The sequence below is a fragment of the Garra rufa genome, chromosome 16 (genome assembly GCF_049309525.1).
Source record: "Garra rufa chromosome 16, GarRuf1.0, whole genome shotgun sequence".
Classification (NCBI taxonomy): domain Eukaryota; kingdom Metazoa; phylum Chordata; class Actinopteri; order Cypriniformes; family Cyprinidae; genus Garra; species Garra rufa.
In genome coordinates this window covers 26,518,008-26,539,832 of record NC_133376.1, presented here as the reverse complement: position 1 = coordinate 26,539,832, position 21,825 = coordinate 26,518,008, and the positions used below count along the sequence as shown (strand labels likewise).

The window sequence follows — 21,825 nt, the reverse complement described above, 5'->3', positions numbered from 1 at the left end:
TTACTTTTTATTCATCAAAGTATTAAAAAACAAAAACATTATTTTACATTGTAATCATATTTTACTATATTATATATTATATATGTTTTTTAAATAAATGCAGCCTTGATGACCATAAGAAACTATTTTAAAAAAAAAACATTAAAAATCTGATCCAAGACTTTTAAACGGCAGGGTACTGCATACTGACATAGACAAAACATACTGTGAGACTACAAAAAATGTTTTTGAACCACAAAAAGTGAATGAAATGGTGAAAAAACCTGAAATGATGACCAGTTACAGCACCTAAAATATACACTATAGGGAGGACCAGGGCTGGTTGTCACAGGGGCTGTAAAGTACATCATTAACCATTATGTGCTTTCTCTAGCAGGGTTTTTGTTTGCTTGTTATGAGTCATAATTTTGTGAATTAAAATTTCATCATATTTTGCTATAACTGTTGGGCATGCATTTTCACACCTACTATGGTGACAATAAACACTTTTCCCCCCAGACATGTCCTGGCTGGGGATTTCTAAACTGCCTGAAATGTCCAGGTTTTGGCTTTGTTTTCCTATTGACTTGCTCTTTAGAATATGTACAGTGCATTCTGAAAGTATTCAGACCCCCTTCGCCTTTTTCAATTTTCTTATGTTGCAGCCTGATACTAAAGTTGTTTAATAATTTTTTATGTACCTTATAATGACAAAGTGAAAACAGAATTTTAGAAATGTCTCTAAATTTAATAAAAAGAAAAACCTTATATATGACATTAACATAAGTATTGCAAAAACACTTGAAATTTAGCTCAAGTGCCTCCCATTTCTCTTGGTCATTGCTGATATGTTTCTACACCTTGATTGGAGTCCATATGAAATTGATTGGACATGATTTGAAAAGGCACGCACCTCTAAAGGCCTTACAGCTGACATATCAGAGCAAAAACCAAGCCATGAGGTTAAAGGAACTGCCTTCAGAGTTCAGTGACAGGATTGTATCGAGGCACAGACCTGGGAAAGGCTACAAAATTTCTGCTGCATTGAAGGTTCCCAAGAGCACAGTGGCTTCCATAATTCTCAAATAGAAGAAGTTTGGTACAACCAGGACTCTTCCAAGAGCTGGTCGCCCAGCCAAACTGAGCAATTGATGGAGAAGGGACTTGTCTAGACTGGTCACCAAGAAGCTGATGGTCAATCTAGTTGAGCTCCATGGTCAGTGAAGATGCATGAAATCACACTTGGAATTTGCAAAACAGCACCTAAAGGACCCTCAGGCTCTGCGAAACAAGATTCTCTTGTCTAATGAACCTCAGTTCTAAGCATCATGTTTAAAGGAAACCAGCTGTGCTCATCACCTGCAAAGTACCATCCCAAAAGTAAAGTGTGCTGGTAGCAGCCTCATGCTGTGGGGCTGTTTTTCAGTGGCAGGGACTGAGGGACTCGTCAGAGTAGAAGAAAAGCTCAGCGCACCAAAATATTGAGATAACCTTAATGACAACCTAGTCCAGAGCGTTTGGCTGGGTCTACCGTTCACCTTCCAACATGACAATAACCCTAAGCAAAGTGGCTTAGGGACAAATCTGTGAATGTTCTACAGAGGCCTGACTTGCACCCTATTGAACATCTCTGAAGAGACCTGAAAAAGGCTGTCCACCAAAAAAAAAAAAAAAAAAAAGAATTTAAACAATTGTAGTATCAGGCTGCAACATAACGAAATTGAAAAAAGTGAAAGGGGTCTGAATACTTTCTGAATGCACTGTATTTGTTATATGTGTATTTGCATTGCTTTGAATGTTCTCTGTAGATCCCGCCGTCTCACAGTTGAACGCCATGATTGGTCGATTATGTACAATGCCTACACGCTATTGGCCAATACTTTTTTTTAGTCATTACCTTCAGCAAGTATGAAAACAATAGGAAAGCAAAGCTAAAAGCCAGACATTTTAGGCAATTTAGAAATCCCGACCAGGGCACGTCTGTGAAAAAAGGATGTATGGTCACCCTAAACTATACAGTATAAAATAAATCGATTTTATATGTGACCCACAAAACCTCTTCAGTAGTAAGGGTATATTTGTAGCACTAGCAAAAAATACATTGTATGGGTCAGAATTATTTAAATACATTTTTCTTTTATGCCAAAAATCATTAGGATACTAAGTATCCATGAAGATATTTTCTAAATTTCTTACCATAAATGTGTCAAAACTTAATTTTTGATTAGTAATATGCCTTGCTAAAAACTTTATTTGGACAACTTTAAAGATGATTTTCTCAATATTTTTTTGCAATCTCAGATTTCAGATTTTTTATTCATCTTACTTAAAGCTTATTTATTCAGCTTTCAGATCGTGTATAAATCTCAATTTTGAAAAATTGACCCTTATGCCTGGTTTTGTGGTCCATGGTCATAAAGTATAATAATGTTTTGCGGCTTTAAACATTCAGAACAGGGATATTTTTTATAGAAGTCAGGGTCGGGGCAAGTTGTCACACTTGTTTTATATGGTTTTCTATTATGGTTTATAATGGTATATAATATAATGGTTTGATATTTTTCTACATTAACTTTTACATTTTTGCTGCTTTATGCTCATTTTAAATTGCAAATTAAATAGACAATGATAGCATCTGTTTAATGGCATTTTCCACTTTTTGAATTCAGTGAGTTTTGGGGGGAGTTTTATTTCCCTTCTGGGCAAAGGTGGAAAAGTCCAGTAGCTTTTTTTGTAACCAAGACATGCTTCTATACAGAAAATGACTTTCAAAAATAATTCCAATATGAGATATTTTCACTGTACTGTGGCTCCTCTACCTTTACATTTCAAATTAAAGCTAAAGACTTGACATTGGAAATGAAAAGTTCATATCTAAGTATCTGTTATATCTTCTGCAATTCACATAACATTTGAAGTGGAGTTATAAAATACCTTCCCACTTTCAAAGGACAGGTTAACGCTGTGTAAATTGTTTTAACAACCACTTTCAGTTGCCATTTTGCTTTGCCCATACTTGTGGCTCTAGTTGTCTTTAACAGCTCTGGTATTGTGTTTTTCTCGATGTTATTGTTTTATTTTTCACTGTTGCCTGTAGGGTTCAGAGTGCTGGGTAATCTGCAGCTGTGTGTGAATAGTAGACTTGGGGGTAAGAGCTCCAGCATGTACCAGCTGCCAGATGGCTCCATCAGCAGACACACACACACACACACACACACACACACACACACACACACATCCCACCATATAAGACCATAGAAAGCCTCTCTAAACCCGTACCACCGAGTAATCACACACACAATCAATTCTATCCTCACCACAAGTCCGGCACACACAGAGCCGCAGGTGTGAAAACTGTTATGGGTCCTCTCACAGACAGTGTTAGTTGTTTAAACTTTAAAGATTATTTGCCCACAAGACAGATGGAAAAAATTATGGAAAATCAAAGAGGGTGGATATGTTAAACAAATAGTAAAATGAGAATTGTGTTATTTACTCATGTCGTTCCAAATGTATGTCTTTTTTTTTCTATGGAACACAAAAGGACGGAAAAAAGATTTTGAAGAATTTTCAAGCAGCTCTTTTCCATCTGACTAAAAATCCCATTAAAACAATCTGTGCCATAGTTCTATAGTTTGTTTTTAACCTTGTTTAAGACTTTTGAGTTTGACATTCACTAAGAATTATGGTTATACATAAAGATGTTTTTTGTGTGTGTTCCACAGAAAAAAAGAAAACAGGTTTGAAACTGTATGAGGGCATTTTTATGACCAAATTCTTTGTTTAAAAATGCTAATGCCCTTTTTCACCCACCCAAATGAGGGAACCATGCCTGATTGTTCACTAGCTCTTTTCAGTGCTCTGCTTCCTGTAGTTAACAGATTGCACTCGCTCCATCCTCGCCGAAGTTACCGTGGCGCTCTGTAGTCTCCAGAAGAAGCAGACGAACTGAATAAGAGCACATATGGCTGGAAACAAAGCTCCCCGCAGCAGCCTCGATTCACAGCAAGATGTTGCGAGATACCTGGGAGTGCATCTGACCTCTGTTAATTCACGTTAGCAGAAGAAACGCTTGAGGAGATGCACCGGGAGGTGTACTTGTTTTAATGCGTCGGAACAATGATAGCATCTGCCTTGTGGGCTTTGTGTTGTTTACCCACAACCCAGTTAGTCTGTGATCTTGAGTTTTAATTTCCACAGCAAAGAGGAAACAGGAGATCACACGTTAACGTTAAGGCAAAATTGGTTTTATTATATTTCTTCTCTTTTGGTTTTCTCTCTCTTTTTTTTTTTTTAGAAAAAAAATCTAGTCTACTATAAGACAATTGGAAAAAAAGGAAAGCCCCAAGAAAAGGCAAGAAGAAATTATAGCAAGAGCACTGGCATACCTTTACCCGAAATTTACAAAGCGTAATGCCTGTGGTCAACAAACATTTCAAACAAGACCAGGTCTGAAAAGGACACGGGGACCTCGTTCTATTATGAGGTCACCGATTGTCTTATTGACGTAATATTGCATAATACAAGGACTAGCCATGATTGTCAGAGCGTAGAGAATTAGAGGCAGAGGCCTGCTGCCCATGATCAGCGTCTGGCCATCAGAGAGTCCAGTCCACATTTACCCTCAACAACTTCAGTCACTTCTTCCAATTTAGCACAAATTTAGTTTGGGTTCAACATGTCTGCAGCACCCACTCTGTTTACTTGCGGAGATGCCGCTATTAAGAGACTGTGCTCTAGATTCATTGGACATAAATGAAGCGAGGAAGGAACGGAGGCCATGGACAGACGACTACATCAACTACAAATAAATACATTTTAAAAACCTACCTAAATGTCACAGACCACACCAGCTGCGTCTGAGACACAATCTGCGATCGTGTAAGGCATCAGTGGAACGCTATGTGGTCGATACAGGGTAAAAGTATGACAGCGTAAAGGCAGAAACCAAAGGACATGGCGTTTATAGCACATACGCTCAGTAAAAATGGCTTTAAACACATCACAGTGAATAAGAACAGCATGATAGCTCAATCTCATAAAGCTACGTTTGGATCCCCTTATATTGAAAAATAGATAAAATATGAAAGGTGTGCGGATTACATGGAATGCTTTAAATTGGAAAAATACAGCAATACACACACATACTGGATCTTACGGGTAAAATTAGCCCTACATACTGCATATTTTCCCTCATTTTTGCATTTGTTTAAAAAAGACTTTTATACAGAATTTAGAAATTCAGAAAATAAATAAATTTGTGGCCATAAATTGAATCTTAGTTGTATATTATATATTTATATATATCCATATATATACTGCGTTCCATTTCATATGAACAAGATTATAATGGGGAAATACTTTGCAGATGATTTTGGAATTTGTCACTATATTCTTTAGTCTGTTACTATATACAAACAATGTCTACTAGAACTGTCTCTTTGGACAGGCAATGCCCATTTCCATAAAAGCGCAGAGCTTTTAAATTTGTGTGTGATGGAAAAATAATAACCTCTCCAGTTCTGATGGTATGAGGGGATGAGATAAAGTCATAATTCTGTACTAAAAACAGAGTGAATCATACAATCTTCCCCTTTCAAACATCACTTCCAAAACAAAGCATTAACCACCTAGGCACTCTTTCAGTCTTATTCCAATATGCATCCGTTTGAAGTCCACTAAGATGGCTACATAAGAAAAAACAAAACAAGGTTTCTCTGTCTTGTATGTCCTAAGCAACTGTGTGTGTGTTTTTATTTTAAGTCAATGGTGTGTTGGTTTCTTTTTGGCTTCCCACCAACTACTCCTTTGGTCCCTCTGCTGGATAAAGTCTTTGGATTTGTCCGCGGAGATGAGAAGAGACAGAAACATCTCAACTGGCACATATGGTGGGAATATCCCTGGTTGGAGAATGGCTGCTCTCCTGTTGGGAGTTTGGGAGTGACGGAGAGCAAACCAAAGAGCTTTCATCATGACATCATGGTCGGTATCCCTCAAGGTTTGAATTTAGGCACAATATCACTTTGAGTAAACAAGTCTTCGGGGTCAACGCCCGTTCTGAACAATCAAGAGCAATAAATTACAGATAATCTGCTCCACTGAAAAAAAATCCTGTTTTATGGTCGATTGTGTCCACATTTCCCTGCTTGGGCCTAAAGTTTAGGTTTCAGCCGGTTCCGCCTTGACCTGGATGAAGTGGGTTGCGGGTATCTGAATGGTGCCCGGCAATTCCTGCAGACCTTGAGAGCCCTCCAACAGCTCCTTAGCCTCAGGCTCCGGATGCAGAGCCACTTCTCCCCTCACTTCCAGCTCCTCCACAGGGGTCAGGCCCTCACTAGGGCTGCTGGCCAGCTGCGAGCCCACGTCCGAGTGTCCGTTGAGGGTCTGGCTCAGCTCCAGACCTGCACTGTTGATGATCACAGTTCTGTAGCTCAGCTCCGCCACTCCTTCCTCGAGCTCTTCTTTGGTGTATGAGGCCATGCTAGGATTGCTGTTGACCAGAGATTGGAGGTACTGCGGGTCGAGGATCTCCTCTTTCACCTGCAGGCCATGGAGTTCACTGGGCTTCAGGACAGTGGCGATGACCGTTCCGGGCTGCTGGGCCACTACGGGCTGCCCGTTGGCATTGAGAGTGACCAGGCGGGTAATGCCATTAAGAGATCCGGCTTGCTGTATCGTGGTGCTGATGACCCCTCCGCTGGATGAGCCCAGAGTGGACATGAGGAGCTGCTGGGGCTGGATGCTGTCTGTCGTCAGAGAGGCAGTCTGGATGGTGAGCACATCCTTACTGCCAGGGCTGGTGGAAGGCACAGTGTGGAGAATGACCCGAGGCGGCGAGGCATGAGTGGAGGAATCCCCATTGGTCAGAACAGAGGACAGCGGCAGGGTCTGCAGGGTGACTGAACCTCCTCCTTGAGCTCCTGACGTGAGGACCATGGGAACAGAGCCTGGCATATTTATAGTCCTGAGAGAGATAAAGGGGCAAGGGTTATAAAGCTTTTTTTTTTTTTTTTTAAGGAGAAGGAAAATTTGTGTGGCGGCTTTGAATTAAAAGAGCCAACTTTCTTTCTGATGAACTATGAAACATGCAAATTAAAACTTTTTTAAGCTAAAGAAGCTAAATTTATGATGTTAGATTTTATTTATGATTTAAAATTATAAATTACCAGTGTTGGAGAAACACATTACAAGTAACGTAAGTAACGCAAGTTACAGTATGTAATCAGACTACTTTTTACTTTAAGTTACTTTATTTTCCCATTTATTGTCTGACAGCTCACAGCGTTGTGTGCACAGTGTAAACATTTTACTATAGTTCTTCACCAAATGTGACTAGATTTACTCATCTCACTTAAATAATAAAAACTTAAATGCAAACTCGGGAATATGCCGCAAACCTGCAATAATTAAATATTAACACAAATATCCTTGTATTTTATCCCAATTTAATAACCAGAGTCTTTGCTGCTGTCCTTCGATGATCCAGTTCAATCATACTATTAAGCAAAAATTACTTTAGATAAACAACATTTGTGTTTCTTTCTTTTTCTTTCCACTGAAGATGAATGTTGACCTTTCTTCTGCTGTGTTCTACTATACAGACATAAATTTCCTTCATCCTGAGGCATATTGATTTTACTTTTGGTGTGAAAGGGCTTTTGCATTTTCCAAAAATAGTATTTTTTATATTAAAAACAAACAAGCAAGCCCTGCCCATATTCAAAAAGTAACTTTCCACAACACTGTTAATTAGAGATGAATGACAGGAAAAAAAAAAAAAAAAAAAAAAAAAAAAAAATTATATATATATATATATATATATATATATATATATTGTGACCACAAATTAAGATGATGTTCTGACAGCTTATTAATTTGTACCTATGTTGTACTAATTTGTTCGTTTAAGTGAATTTGTGATCACACTGCACTAATTAATTCCCTCGTTTTAATACAGTTAAATTGTGGTCTAGTTGTACTAATTTGTTCCCTTGTTTTATTTAAACTTTGGCCAAATTATAGTACTTTGCTCCCTTGTTTTTAATTTAGGTAAATCATGGCCACTTTGTACTACAACAATCAGTTTCATGGTTTAATCATGGCCAAGCTGTATTAATTAATTCCCATGTTTTAATTTGTTTTAACTTGTGGCCAAGTTATATTAATTTGTTCCCTCATTTTGTTAAATTGTGGCCATATTCATTTTGTTGTTTTAATTTGGTTAAATCATGGCCATATTGTATCTTATTTTAATTTAGTTGAACCGTGATCACGGTGTACCACGTTGTACTAAATAGGAGACCAATTCTTAATTCATGGCCACGATATCCATGTACAGGGCTCTGTAATTTATGTGAAAGCCTAGGAAAAGTTCAAAATAAGGTCCATTTTGCTTATGAAGCCAGCTACCTACGTAGGCAGAAAAAGACAACAGAGCCTTTGTTTCAACATTGGTTTTTAACTTCTTGCTTCCTGCATGTGTGGCTTTCTGTTAATGTATTTGTGCTCATACACAAACACCCCTCACCTTAAGGAGTGTGTAGATGCTGGAACAGCAGCTCCTTGATTTGGCTGCAGTACATGGACAGTCTGCACCAGCTGTTCTGCTTGTTTTCCATTGCTGTTCAGCCCGGGACTCATCTCTCTCTTCACCGACTTCACCTGGGCGCTCTTCCCCTGTGCACGCGATGAACCACGGCCCATCGCCCGTCCGTGAGGAGCGGACCGTTGCCCTCCGTAACCGGAACTGGCGTCGTCCCCTTGGCCATCATCCTCATCAATAATGACCAGATCTGAGGGCATCTCCTTAAACTGGTAAACAAGCCTCTGTCCTTCAACCTTGGCCAATATACCCCTCTGGTAATAGTACCTAAAAGAGAGCAAGAGAAAGTGGGAGGTCAGGAAAAGCAATTCCTCTGGCATGATTGGTCCCTCTGGGTGAAGTGTTTGTAACCATTGGCTCACCTAAGCGCTCTGCCCATGGTTTCGTAGTTCATGTCAGGCTTGTTTTTGTGCTTGCCCCACAGCTTGGAGACAGCCTTGGAGTCCACCAGCTTAAAAATGCCCTTCTCTCTCTGCGTCCATTTGATGTATTTGGGACAGGTGTTTTTGTCTTGCAGCAAGGCCAGAAGGAACTCCCACAGGTAGATAGTGTTACCTACAAGAATAAGGGTCTTTTATATTCCTCTGTCGACTCATTAAAAGTTTAGACTTATAAAAAGCTTAAACACCTTTCATATTTCATACGCGATTCCACAGGTCTTAGTTAACAAGCCGAATTGGCACAGGTGCAATTATTGTATTCTTTCTCATAACCTTAATAAATCAATTCTCCCTTCATGGTAGTCCTACACCGGGCTGGAAATTAATTAGAGGGGCCTGGCACTAGATTATTCTTGTTTGTCGCGCGCTTTGGCCAGAAGTGGTTAAAAACAGCTACCCCGGCAGTGGGAGCCGGAGAGAGAACAGACCGGCGTGTCAAGGTGATGTATATGTATGCGGCCGGCCTCCTCTCTGAGCTGGGAACGTGTCGCATGCATAAGGGGCCTCTATCAGGACAGCATCGATGTGCCCTCCAGCCCGCTATCACTTTTAGTTCCCTCACAAACGCAGCACTTTGAGAGCACCTCATCAATTAAGCAGCCACAGCACTGCCAGCAAAGCCCCGGTAAGAGCAACTCATGATGCATGCGGGAGACAGAGAAGCGATAGTTTCCAACTTTTTCTCTTTTACTACCGTGCGGCGATCCGAGGTCGTGCTTACCTTTGCCCTCTTTGCTCTTCTTTTTCAACGGGAGAGCTGGATTGGTGATGGGAGAGCAAGGCCGCACTGGTCTTGGTTTGCGCACTGCAGGATGATTGCAAAAAAATTGTTAACTTTCTGACTATCAGAGTAACTAAATATGTTAATTAATTCCAAAATAAATTTAATAAATACATTTTACATTTTTTTTGTCTCGCCTTATGTTTTTAATACAGTGGTGGCCAAAATTATTAGAACACTAGTATTTTCATGAGCTAAAAAATGGGTTTAAGTCAGTTATCTTTTGCTGTATTGTGTCAGTAGGAAATATCTGTTTACATTTCAAAACATTCATTTTGCCATTAATTGTAATAATCCAGTGAGATTTTTCTTTACACAAGGAGTCTGACAACAGCCAGTGCTCCACACAGAGATCTGATCTCATCATCATCCAGTCTGTCTGGAATGACATGAAGAAACAGAACAAACTGAGACAGACTAAATCCAGAAGAACTGTGGCAACATCTCCAAGATGCTTCAAGAAAGCTACCTGCAAAGCTACCTGAAAAACTGCACAAGTGCACATGGGGCAAAAGCTGCTTTAAACAGTTTGTTCTGTTTCTTCATGTCATTCCAGACAGACTGGATGATGATAAGATCTCTGTGTGGAGAACTGGTTGTTGTCAGACTCCAAAATCTTACTGGATTATTACAATTAATGGCAAAAATGAATGTTTGGAAATGTAAACTGATATTTCCTATTGCCACACTACAGCAAAACCATTTTTTAGCTGGTGAAAATACTAATGTTCTACTAATTTTGGCCACCACTGTATAATGCAAAAAAAAAAAAGAAAGGAAAAAAAAAAAGAAACATAAACACTAAGGTATATACTGCCTTCTACTGGTGGATGATGGTACCTTTGCTTTTTCTGGCAGGCTTGGAAAGGTTCTTCTGAGGAATCTCATCCACAGAGGATGTCTCCTCATCCATGTGAACATCCATGCAGCCGTTTGAGAGTTGCTCTGGACGCAGGGAAATGTAGGTCAGGTCTGATTCCAGCATATTCCCATATGCGTGAACTACAGAAAGGTAGAGGTCAAATATTAGTATGTGTTTATAATACTGTTTGCTTAAACAGACAGAACTGAAATGAGAAATAGTATCAGTATGTGCTAACTGACTGAAATGTACTGCGTTTTTTTTTCTCCCCACAAGTCTCCCCACAAACATTTCTAAAAAGAAAAAATAACAGCACAACGTAAACAGACAGTGAGTCACCACATACTCATGCGTTTCTCATCCAGGATGTTATTGGGAGATTCCATGTTCAGGAGGGCCTCAGCCGCCTCAATGGTCTCCATATTGTCCTCTCCACCTGAGACCTGGGTCTCTACTGTGGACAGAACATATTTTCATCAATTGACAAACACTAAGCTTGTGTTTCACTATCATGGCCTTGCACTTAATATGCGCTTGGCAGTAGTTTTCTGGGATATTTCAAGAAAAAATAGATAAAGTGATTTGTGAAGCTGTGAACTTATGCTCATAATTTATTTGGATCATCAGTCATCAAAGCTTGGTAAATATTGGTCATAGACACAGAGATTTACTTTAAATTTCACCAAGCTGATTACTCCCTAAAAACACCCACAGATCATGTTTTCATGCCATTTTAAGTCTTATTTCGATGTAACAAAGTGGTTATACAGTTCATGCCAAAAGTTTACATCCCCTTGCAGAAACGGCAAAATGTTATTTTACCAAAATAAGATAGATCATACAAAATGCATGTTATTTTTTATTTAGTACTGACCTGAATAAGACATTTCACATAAAATATGTTTACATACAGTCCACAAGAGAAAACAGTAGTTGAATTAAAAATGACCCCGTTCAAAAGTTTACATCCCCTTGATTCTTAATACTGTGTTTTTACCTGAATGATCCACAGCTGTGTTTTTTTTTGTTTTTTTTTGTTTAGTGATAGTTGTTCAAGAGTCCCTTGTTTGTCATGAACAGTTAAACTGCCTGTTGTTCTTCAGAAAAATCCTTTAGGTCCCACAAATTCTTTGGTTTACCAGCATTTTTGTGTATTTGAGCCCTTAACAACAACTGTATGATTTTGAGATCCATCTTTTCACACTGAGGACAACTAAGGGACTCATATGCAACTATTACAGAAGGTTTAAACACTCATTGATGCTCCAGAAGGAAAACCCATGCAGTTAGAGCCAGGGGGTGAAAACTTTTGAACAGAATAGAGATGTGTACATTTTTCTTATTTTGCCTTATTTTAATACTGTCATTCAGAGGCTACAGAAAATAGTTACGCTTTAGGGGCTCAGTTAAAAGTCAATTTATTTTGTAATATTGCCTTTGTTTTATTTTTGTACTACAATTTTTTATCTCATCCAATATTTTGAGAAGACACTGCCTCCCTTGCCTCCTCTGAGGAAAAATATATACATATATTTCCGCCGGGGGAAGTGCCACCACACATAAAGTGTAAGTGTGTGGGAAACACTGGACTTTTTTCAAATACATTTTAAAAATCTTACTGAATTTAAACTTACACAGTAGTGCATCTATACATAAACAATGTCGTAGATTGTTTTAGGTGCAAAGAGTACTTTTTTCCCCCATTTTCATGAGAAAGGTTTTCAAAAACACATCATGCCGCCTATAATTGTGATCACTTATTGGACTCACCAGAGAGCCCCACATCTCCTATCATGTTCTCTTCCACCACATCCTGAATGGCATCCACCATGATGCCATTAGTCACCTCATCTGCCTCCAGTCCAGAGTACACCTGCATGAGGTCGGCAGCGGGCACCTGCTCCACGATCACCGCTGGGAACACTGAAGGGTCGTCCAGCTGTGGGAGAACAAACAGAGAGATAAATGCGCCATCGATCTAAAATCAACCGTCGTACAATGCTTTCAGCGGAAAAGCAGTAAAGTGCACCGTAATTGCTTTAAAACACATAAATTTGCCCCTTCCCTACAGATGAAAGCTTCTAATCCACAATCGTCCAGGTTACTTATACTCACAGAGGCTGCAGCTAATGGCCCATTCATAATGGCTTTAACCTGAGCCGGTTCAGTCACTTGGTCGGACTCTTACTACGCGTCAGCATAACAATAAGGCCAGAGACAAACCTGTGTGGTATCATATGATTAAATGACGTAAACGCAAACGTATCAGTTCCAGTAAGGTTCTTATACACATGACCCTGTTTGCTCCCAGGGTCATAAGCTTCATGCCAAAAACACCATCTCAGGCTTGCTCATTAACACCAGCATTCCTAAGCGAGGGTGGAAATCACATGGGGGGAAAGAGGAAATAGCTGGCACTGGACTCTAAAGCCACAAGAGACCGTTCCACATCCCTCACCAGAGTCAACACAGCCAAAATATAACAACATACTTAAAAAACATCTATCTACTTTTATAGATGGTCAGATGAATCAGGGCTGTTAGTAAGAGCAATTTGACAGGTTTTTCTTAGTAAAAAAAAAAAACACCAGGGAAAACTGGTGTTGAAGATAGCAACACTGAGTGAGGGACGCTGTGTGTGTGAGCAACCGAATCTCATTAGCCAGATAGCAGCTCTCATTAGGCCTTTGGCAGACAATGTGTGCAAACAAGGCAAAACGTGTCAGAATATGAGTGAACATTGACAGAGCGGGAATAATTCAAGACAAACTACGGTCTGATCGAAGTCTAGTGACCTTTATTCTGACACTTGTTAGAGGACCGCTTAAATTATGCAACCGTTCTTTGTGAATGTGACGAGTGACTGGCTTTCCTCAGGGACTACGTTTCATTATTTTTCTGCCATTTTTAAAATTACTGTGGTTGTGTAACCACTAGATGGCAGAAGAATGCAGTTTATCAGCTTTCCAGTTGTGCAACTGCGTGAAGATGAGCAAAACAAGAACACGCAAAGACCTGGCCAAAGAAAATCTCACACACGTACAAAAAACCCCCGAACATTTAAAAATAACTGATCAGTGTAATGCAGTACTTCAAGAATGCTTGAAATATTGTCTCAAAGATTGTGATACACATAAGCCATCTTACATCTTCCTTTGGCAGGATTTTCTGTTTTTGTTCCATCATCCTTGGACTATTTGCTGTTGTTATGGCATTTTCCCCAGAGACTTGATGGGTTTGGCTTTCAAAATCTCAGTTCAAGGCCAGAGTAATTCATTCAGCACAGTTAAACTACTAGAAACAGATTAAATGGCGACATTTTAGCTACTGTTTAATTTGGACATAACCTTTCAAAAATTAGGGTCTGTAAGATTTTTTTTTTTATGTTTTTGAAAGGAGTCTCTTATGTTAACCAAGGCTGCATTTATTTGATTAAATACAGTAGAAACAGTAATATTGTAAAATACTGTTACAATTTAAAATACTTTTTAAAATGCTTATATAATGGAATTTATTCCTGTAATGGCAAAGCTGCTTTCTCAGCATCATTACTCCAGTCTTCAGCATCACACGATCCTTCAAAAATCATATATTATCAAAGTTGATAACAGTTGTGCTGCTTAACGTTTTTGTGGAAATTGCGATCAAAAGAACAGCATTTATTTGAAATAGAATTATTGTCACTTTTGATCAATTTAATGTATCTTTACTCAGTAAAAGTAATAACTTCTTTCAAAAACAAACATTAAAAATACTGACCCAAACTTTTAAACAGTGTACACCAAATGAACTTTAGATTTCATTGTGCGTTGTTCATCAGTGTACTAAGAGAAGAGTTTTAACTAGGCTAGATAGACACTCAGTGAATCCCACAAGCCCTGGCTGCTTAGTAAGCAGGAAACTTAGTCTTGCTTGTGCGTTTGTCCACATCCTCCCTTTCGTCCTGCTGTACTGGGGAACTACAGACATCAGATATCAGGATTATGCAAAAAACTTTGGTGATCGGTTTACATAGCCTCTCTCATACTGCCTGACAAGTAAATGCAAAATAGCAGAACGTGTCTGCATGAGTCAAAATTTCTTGCATTAAATCCATGCTATTTGTCATCAGACCAATGTATGATGTAATAAACATGGCATGAAAATCAGCTAAGTAGCTCTGCCCTAATAAATCTAAGATTCCAATGTTAATACAGCTCTTCAACATGCCAATATCTTAATCTTGCACATTAGTGAAGAGTAAAGCTTCTGTTTTTTAAAAAAAAAAACAGAGACTCCCATAAACCTGTAACATCCTTTTTTTCACAACAATCAACCACATTTCTAAAAGGGAAACATCAGATAATGATCAGTACTTTGCATAGTTGAGTTCCGTGTTCCTACTATATGCATAAACACGATAGCATGTGGCGCGTTCCACAGTTACACCCTCTTCTGCTTTACCTGACACTAGTTGTGATGCTAACCCACTGATGCAATCCAAAGACCCTCTATTGCAATGTCAGAGACAAGTTCTTGGATGATTCTGTGTACTAAACAGGCGTCATGCGACAGGTTTTTAGCTATAAGTAATTACTCTGTCAACCACCAAAGCTGCACAATATCACACCATTGCAGCCAAAGGATGTGTATGTGAGGAGATGAGCAAAGAGAAGTTATGCAAGCCTGACTCTATCATAGAAAAAGTGATTTAATATACTGTGGATGCACCACAGTTGATTCCGTGAACATGCATGTAAAAATGGTTTGATAAAAAAAAGCAAGCATTTGTTGCATAAACTTGCTACATAAAAAGTCTCTAATGCTCACCTCGGCTGCATTTATTTGATGAAAATACAGTAAAAACAGTAATATATTGTGAATTATATTCCGCTCAAGAAACTTTTTTTCTTATTATCGATGTTGTGTTGCTTAATTTTTTACGTGGAAACCATGATTCATGATTCATGTTGTTGGTTTTTTTTTCAGAATATATTTATAAATAGAAAGTAAAAAAAAAACAGTATTCGTTTGAAATGGAAAACTATTTTAATCAATTGAATGAGTCCTTGCTAAATAAAAGATTTTTGATTATATTTAATGCTAATGTTTATGTATTTAATGTTTTATTTTTAATTATATTAAATTAGTAATTATAGCTAACAAAAACTCTACATTGTTATATACACAACTACTTACACTACCAGTCAAAAGTTTTTGAACAGTAAGATTTTTAATGTTTTCAAAGAAGTCTCTTCTGCTCACCAAGCCTGCATTTCTTTGATCCAAAGTACAGCAAAAACTGTCAAATTTAAAATATATATTTACTATGTAAAATAACTGTTTTCTATTTAAATATATTTTTGAATTGTAATTTATTCCTGCGATCAAAGCTGCATTTTCAGCATCATTACTCTAGTCTTCAGTGTCACATGATCCTTCAGAAATCATTATAATATGCTGATCTGCTTTGTTGTTGTAGAAACATTTTTTATTATTATTAACAATATTTAAATCAGTTGAGTACATTTGTTTCAGGATTTTTTTGATGAATAGAAAGATCCAAAGATCAGCATTTATCTAAAATAAAAAAGGTTTTGTAACATTATACACTATAGCATTCAAAAACAGTATTATTATTATTATTATTATTATTATTTATTTTATTTTTTTATAAATTATAGAAATGAATACTTTCATTTAACAAGGATGCTTAAAATTGATCAAAAGTGATGATAATTAAATATATAATGTTACAAAAAACTTCTATTTTAGATAAATGCTGTTCTTCTGAACTTTCTATTTATCTAAGAAACCTAAAAAAATCTACTCGGCTCTTTTCAACATAATAATAATAATAATAATAATAATAATAATGATAAATGTTGTTTGAGAAGCATATTAGAAAAATTTCTGAAGGATCATGTGAATGGAGTAATAATGCAAAAATGGCTTTGAAATCACAGAAATCACATATTTAAACAGAAAATAGCTATTTTGCTGTACTTTGGATCGAAAAAATGCAGGTTTGGTGAGCAGAAGAGAAAAGCTTTTGACCGGTAGTGTATGTATTTAATGTTTATTTTATATTTAATAATTATAGTTAACAAAAGCTATACATTGTTACACACAAAATGACTTAAAGGGATAGTTCACCCAAAAATGAAAATTTGATGTTTATCTGCTTACCCCCAGGGCATCCAAGATGTAGGTGACTTCAGCAGAACACAAACAAAGATTTTTAAGGAAAACCGGTGCAGTCTGCCAGCCAAATAATGGCAGTAGATGGGCACCAAACCTTTAAAAGTAATCAAAAACAAGCACAGACAAATCCAAATTACACCCTGCGACTCGTGCCGATGCATTGATGTCCTAAGACACAAAACGATCGGTTTTTGCGAGAAACTGAACAGTATCTATATAATTTTTTTACCTTTGATACACAGCCACGTCCATCTCTCCCGAGCACGAGTTTAGAATCAGGCTCGTTACATGTGTACGCGCTCTGACGTAGAATACGCAAACGCCAGAAGCGATCTGTGGCGTGTATACGACACTCATTGTTTACACAGTGCACAGAGATTGTGGGTATAGCGGCTTTTCAAAATGGTAATTACTTGCGCTTATCCTGATTGTTCAAACCGATTTAAAGCTAAAAGATTACTTTTGCTTGCGCAAACTCATCCGGGACTTTTCACTGATTTCCCCTTACGGCGTATGCGTATACTACGTCAGAGCGCGTACACATGTAACGATCTGGATGACAAGCTCGTGCTCATGACAGATGGACGTGGCTGTGTATCAAAGGTAAAAAATGATATAAATACTGTTCAGTTTCTCGCAAAAAATTATCGTTTCGTATCTTAGGACATCAATGTATCACGAGTCACAAGGTGTAATTTGGATTTGTCTGTGCATGGTTTTGTTTACTTTTAAAGGTCTGGTGCCCATCCACATCAATTATATGGCTGGCAGACTGCACCAGTTTTCGTTTGTGTTCTTTTGAGGAAACAAAGTCACCTACATCTTGGATGCCCTGGGGGTAAGCAGATAAACATCAAATTTTCATTTTTGGGTGAACTATCCCTTTAAATAATGTTTGGTATCTCTTGCCTAATATACTTTTATGCTTTAAAAGTGAAAATAGTGTATTTTAACTTTAAAATACTACGTTGATCAGTTGTAACATCCCGTATTTGCTGTAATCACTAGTGAAATTCAAGATTTAAAACACAGTACCCTCAAATTAAAGTCTTTTTCCACTATACTGTACAGAAAAATTAGAGCATTACTAAAAAAAATACAAGTATCGGTATCAGTGGGAACCAAAACTAAATCTTAATACTTGCACTCGATCTCTAAAAATATGACCTGTGCATATTTTATACAATCGTTAATTAAACTTGCATGCACAATAATATGCAGATCAAAAATAAGCTCATTTTAAAAACCTGACGATGCAAGAAAACCCTGTTTATACAAGAAATTATTTTGTTTTGACAAACAGTCATTCACATGAGACATGCGCATACTGAATCAGCCACTAGAATGTCAGTGAAGGTGTTTACATACAGAGTTAAACTGGGGTAATTGGTGAAAATCTAGTTGTGCCAGTTTTTTTTTTGCTTAAAAAGTGCAATCTTTCACAGGTTGTAATGCATTGTTACATTACGTTAATAAGATAATCAGCGTTAGATTGTGCATATAAATGCACTCAGTGACTCTGGAAATCTGGATCTAGTCCATAACTGCTGTTGTGTGCAGTAGCTGAACTCTGACACGGCAGCTTAATATCATTTCACTCCCATTACAAGTCGACTTGACTTATGGGGGTAATTATTGACTCTAGATCCAGCATGGCTAATCATTACGGTCCATACAAGCAGCTGAACACATTTCACAGCACCCGTGTCTGGAAAACCCTGCACACACAGTGAGAAGCGTCAAGGTTTGTTTTGCAAAGTCTCCGAAAAGCAGCTCTATTGTTATTAGTGGGAGTCAAAAGATATCTGAGACTGTGGGGTGACTGGTAGGGCTTATTTATGGTGGTGTGGTAATAGAGTGAGGGGATTTAGGGAGTGACTTAGAAGCCAGTGTCGTTTCAAAACAATAGTGGATTTCTGGGTGGAACAGGACTTGTCTCCCACGCTACAACAAGTTGAGCAGGTTAGGCCTGAATCTAGCTTTCAATTCTCTTTCAGTCTGTAAGAGAGGAGGCAATGGATTCGATAGAAGACCTGTCATACCAGATCCATTCACATGACTGCACAAACACACACTTGAGATGAAAATTAGGATTCTGGAGTCATCTGAACTCAGACAAAATATACAGTTCAAGTCAAAAGTTTGCACCCCCTTTCAGAATCATTAAAAATGTTAATTATTTTACCAAAATAAGAGTGATCATAAGAGGAATGTTTACATATATTCCACAAGAGAAAATAACAGTTGAATTTATAAGAAGGACCCGGTTCAAAAGTTTACATACACTTGGTTCTTAATACTGTGTTCTTACCTGAATGATCCACAGCTGTGTTTTTTTGTTTAGTGATAGTTGTTCATTAGTTCTTGTTTGTCCTAAACAGTTAAACTGCCTGCTGTTATTCAGAAAAATTCTTCAGGTCCCACAAATTCTTTGGTATTCCAGCATGTTTGTGCATTTGAACCCTTTCCAACAATGACTGTATGATTTTGAGATCCATCTTTTAACAATGAGGACAACTGAGGGACTCATATGCAACTATTACAGAAGGATCAAACACTCACCGATGCTCCAGAAGGAAACACAATGCATTAATTTAAAGATCAGGGTGAATTTTACTTATTTTGTCTTCTGGGAAACATGCAACTATCTTCTGTAGCCTCTGAAGGGCAGTACTAAATGAAAAAATATCAAATTTAGGCAAAATAATCTCTATATTCGGTTCAGAAGTTTTCACCCCCAGCTCTTAAAGCATCAGTGAGCGTTTGAACCTTCTGTAATAGTTGCATATGAGTCCCTCAGTTGTCCTCAGTGTGAAAATCATACAGTCATTGTTGGAAAGGGTTCAAATACACAAATGCTGGAAAACCAAAGAATTTGTGGGCCTTAAGAATTTTTATGAAGAACAGCGGGCAGTTTAACTGTTCAGAACAAACAAGGGACTAACAAACAACTATCACTAAACAAAAAAAACACAGCTGTGGATCATTCGGGTAAGAATCAAGGGGATGTAAACTTTTGAACAGGGTCATTTCTATAAATTCAACTATTATTTTTTTCTTGTGGACTATATGTAAACATCTTTTATGTGAAATATCTTATTCAGGTCAGTACTAAATAAACAATAACATGCATTTAGTATGATTATGAAAGGGGGGTGCAAACTTTTGACATTAACTGTAGATAAATACAGAGTACACCAAAACACGAGCATGACAGCATGCTTGCATACGCACAAACTGCACAGTAGCCTAAAAGGTATTTATAAGATTTTGCCACAATTAAAAATGTATAAATGTATTTGCATGACTTAAAAAAATGATATGAAATGAATATTAAATTAATTTAGCACAAGCCCATGTCTCAGTCACAACATTTCACAAAAAAACTTTCAAAATAAGAAATGATAAAAACACTACCATATAAAAGTTTGGGGCAGTAAGATTTTTTTTTTTAATAAATTAATACTTTTATTCAGCAAGGACACATTAAATCAATCATGTTTAATGTTACAAAATATTTATATTTTAAAAGAGCTGTTCTTTTTAACTTTCTATTCAAATTTCTATCAAAGAAAAAAAAGTATCAGTTTCCATAAAAGCATTGTTAACAATAAGATGTTTCTTGAGCACCAAATAAGCAAACCAGAATGATTTCTGAAGGATCACGTGAAAATTCAGCTTTGCATCACAGGAATAAATTACATTTTAAAATATATTAAAATATGGAAGAGTTATTTTAAATTGTAATAACCTTTGAAAAACATACTTGTTTTACTGTATTTTAGATAAATTACCAACTTCAGACTTTTGAGTTGTAGTGTATTTTCTGGTCGTCAGTGGAACATGTTTACTGTATGAACTTGACGAAAACTGACATGATTTATAACACAACTTGACTTGAAACAGTGACCTCAAGACTAAAAAAAAAAAAGTTGCTCAGAAAAGTGAAGTTCTGAAAAAAGTATCTGATGTACTGTATCTGATGCAATAATATTCAGACATTCGTAAGTATTCAGATACTTTTTGGGCCCACTGTATGTATCATAATTAGGCGTCCCGAGGCTCAAATGCCACCTTTGTTCCCAACTAGGTTTTGGTATAAGAATACAAACACACTGAGTTCAGTCTGACTGGCGATTCCTACATCTCAGTCTTTCCATCTGAACCCTGCCAGCAACCCACACAGTCATCTTTAAACCCTCTCCTTGCACTCTTAATTTTCCACCTTCCTCCCTCTTGTCCCTTCATGCCTGGCATCACAGGCATAGACCTCCGAAAAAACCCATATCTTGAGACCTTGAGACCCGGTCTGTGAAGCTAGATGCACAATGACCATTTCCGGCACCAAAATGCTTCAGGGCTTTCCAGCCAATGATAAAGGGTGGAATGCACACAGAAAACAACAAACGTGTCTGTGATGTACCTGATTGATTTCATCCATCCCATTACTGGCGAACTCAAAGACAAGCTCGCTGGACTGGACCGCAGTGGTCATGGTGTTGTAGGGAGAGAAAGGGTAGGACACAGGCTGACAGGCAGAGGGTTCCTACCCCTCCACACACTCCCCGGACCGCTTCGCTCCACACCACACCCCTCGGCACAGGAAGCACTCTGAAGCAGGAACACTGCTGAGGTAATCTGCTGCTTTCACAAAATGAGAGGCACTGTTAGGTAAAAACAGAGTTCCCTTTTTTGGTCCTGCACGCTGCTGACTTTTTTTTTTCCTCCAGATGACAGACTGAGTGGCGGAGGACTGCGTGACTGCCTGATGGAGGAGGATTCTTCTCACTCCAAGTGCGTCTGGGGCATCTAAACCTTCAAGAGAGAAACAAAGGAAAAGAAACATTAGGAAACTGCAACTGAGCAAAATGTCACATTATCAGAGAGAGAAAGCGAGGGCTGGGATGGCCGGACGAGCCAGAGACAGTACCGTTGGGACTGAGGCGAGGGGCTAATTTTCTGACTCTATGAAGCGTTC

The 21,825-nt window shown here is 38.0% G+C and overlaps 1 protein-coding gene across 3 annotated transcripts in view; it reads right to left on the bottom strand.

Annotated features, from left to right (window-relative positions):
• Positions 1-4,204: 4,204 nt before the first annotated feature.
• The window catches only part of elf1 (E74-like ETS transcription factor 1), a 56,019-nt gene continuing 38,398 nt past the window's right edge, over positions 4,205-21,825 (bottom strand). For 2 of the 3 annotated variants that reach the window (XM_073820956.1, XM_073820955.1), the window contains exons 2-9: positions 21,271-21,662; positions 12,435-12,603; positions 11,011-11,118; positions 10,643-10,804; positions 9,743-9,826; positions 8,944-9,136; positions 8,507-8,848; positions 4,205-6,943 (exon numbers count right to left, since the gene is read on the bottom strand). In XM_073820956.1, the coding sequence (XP_073677057.1) occupies positions 6,139-6,943; positions 8,507-8,848; positions 8,944-9,136; positions 9,743-9,826; positions 10,643-10,804; positions 11,011-11,118; positions 12,435-12,603; positions 21,271-21,342 (1,935 nt within the window). In that variant the 5' untranslated portion in view covers positions 21,343-21,662 and the 3' untranslated portion in view covers positions 4,205-6,138. The remainder of the gene's footprint in view (positions 6,944-8,506; positions 8,849-8,943; positions 9,137-9,742; positions 9,827-10,642; positions 10,805-11,010; positions 11,119-12,434; positions 12,604-21,270; positions 21,663-21,825) is intronic. The other variant, XM_073820957.1, reaches the window with a different exon arrangement.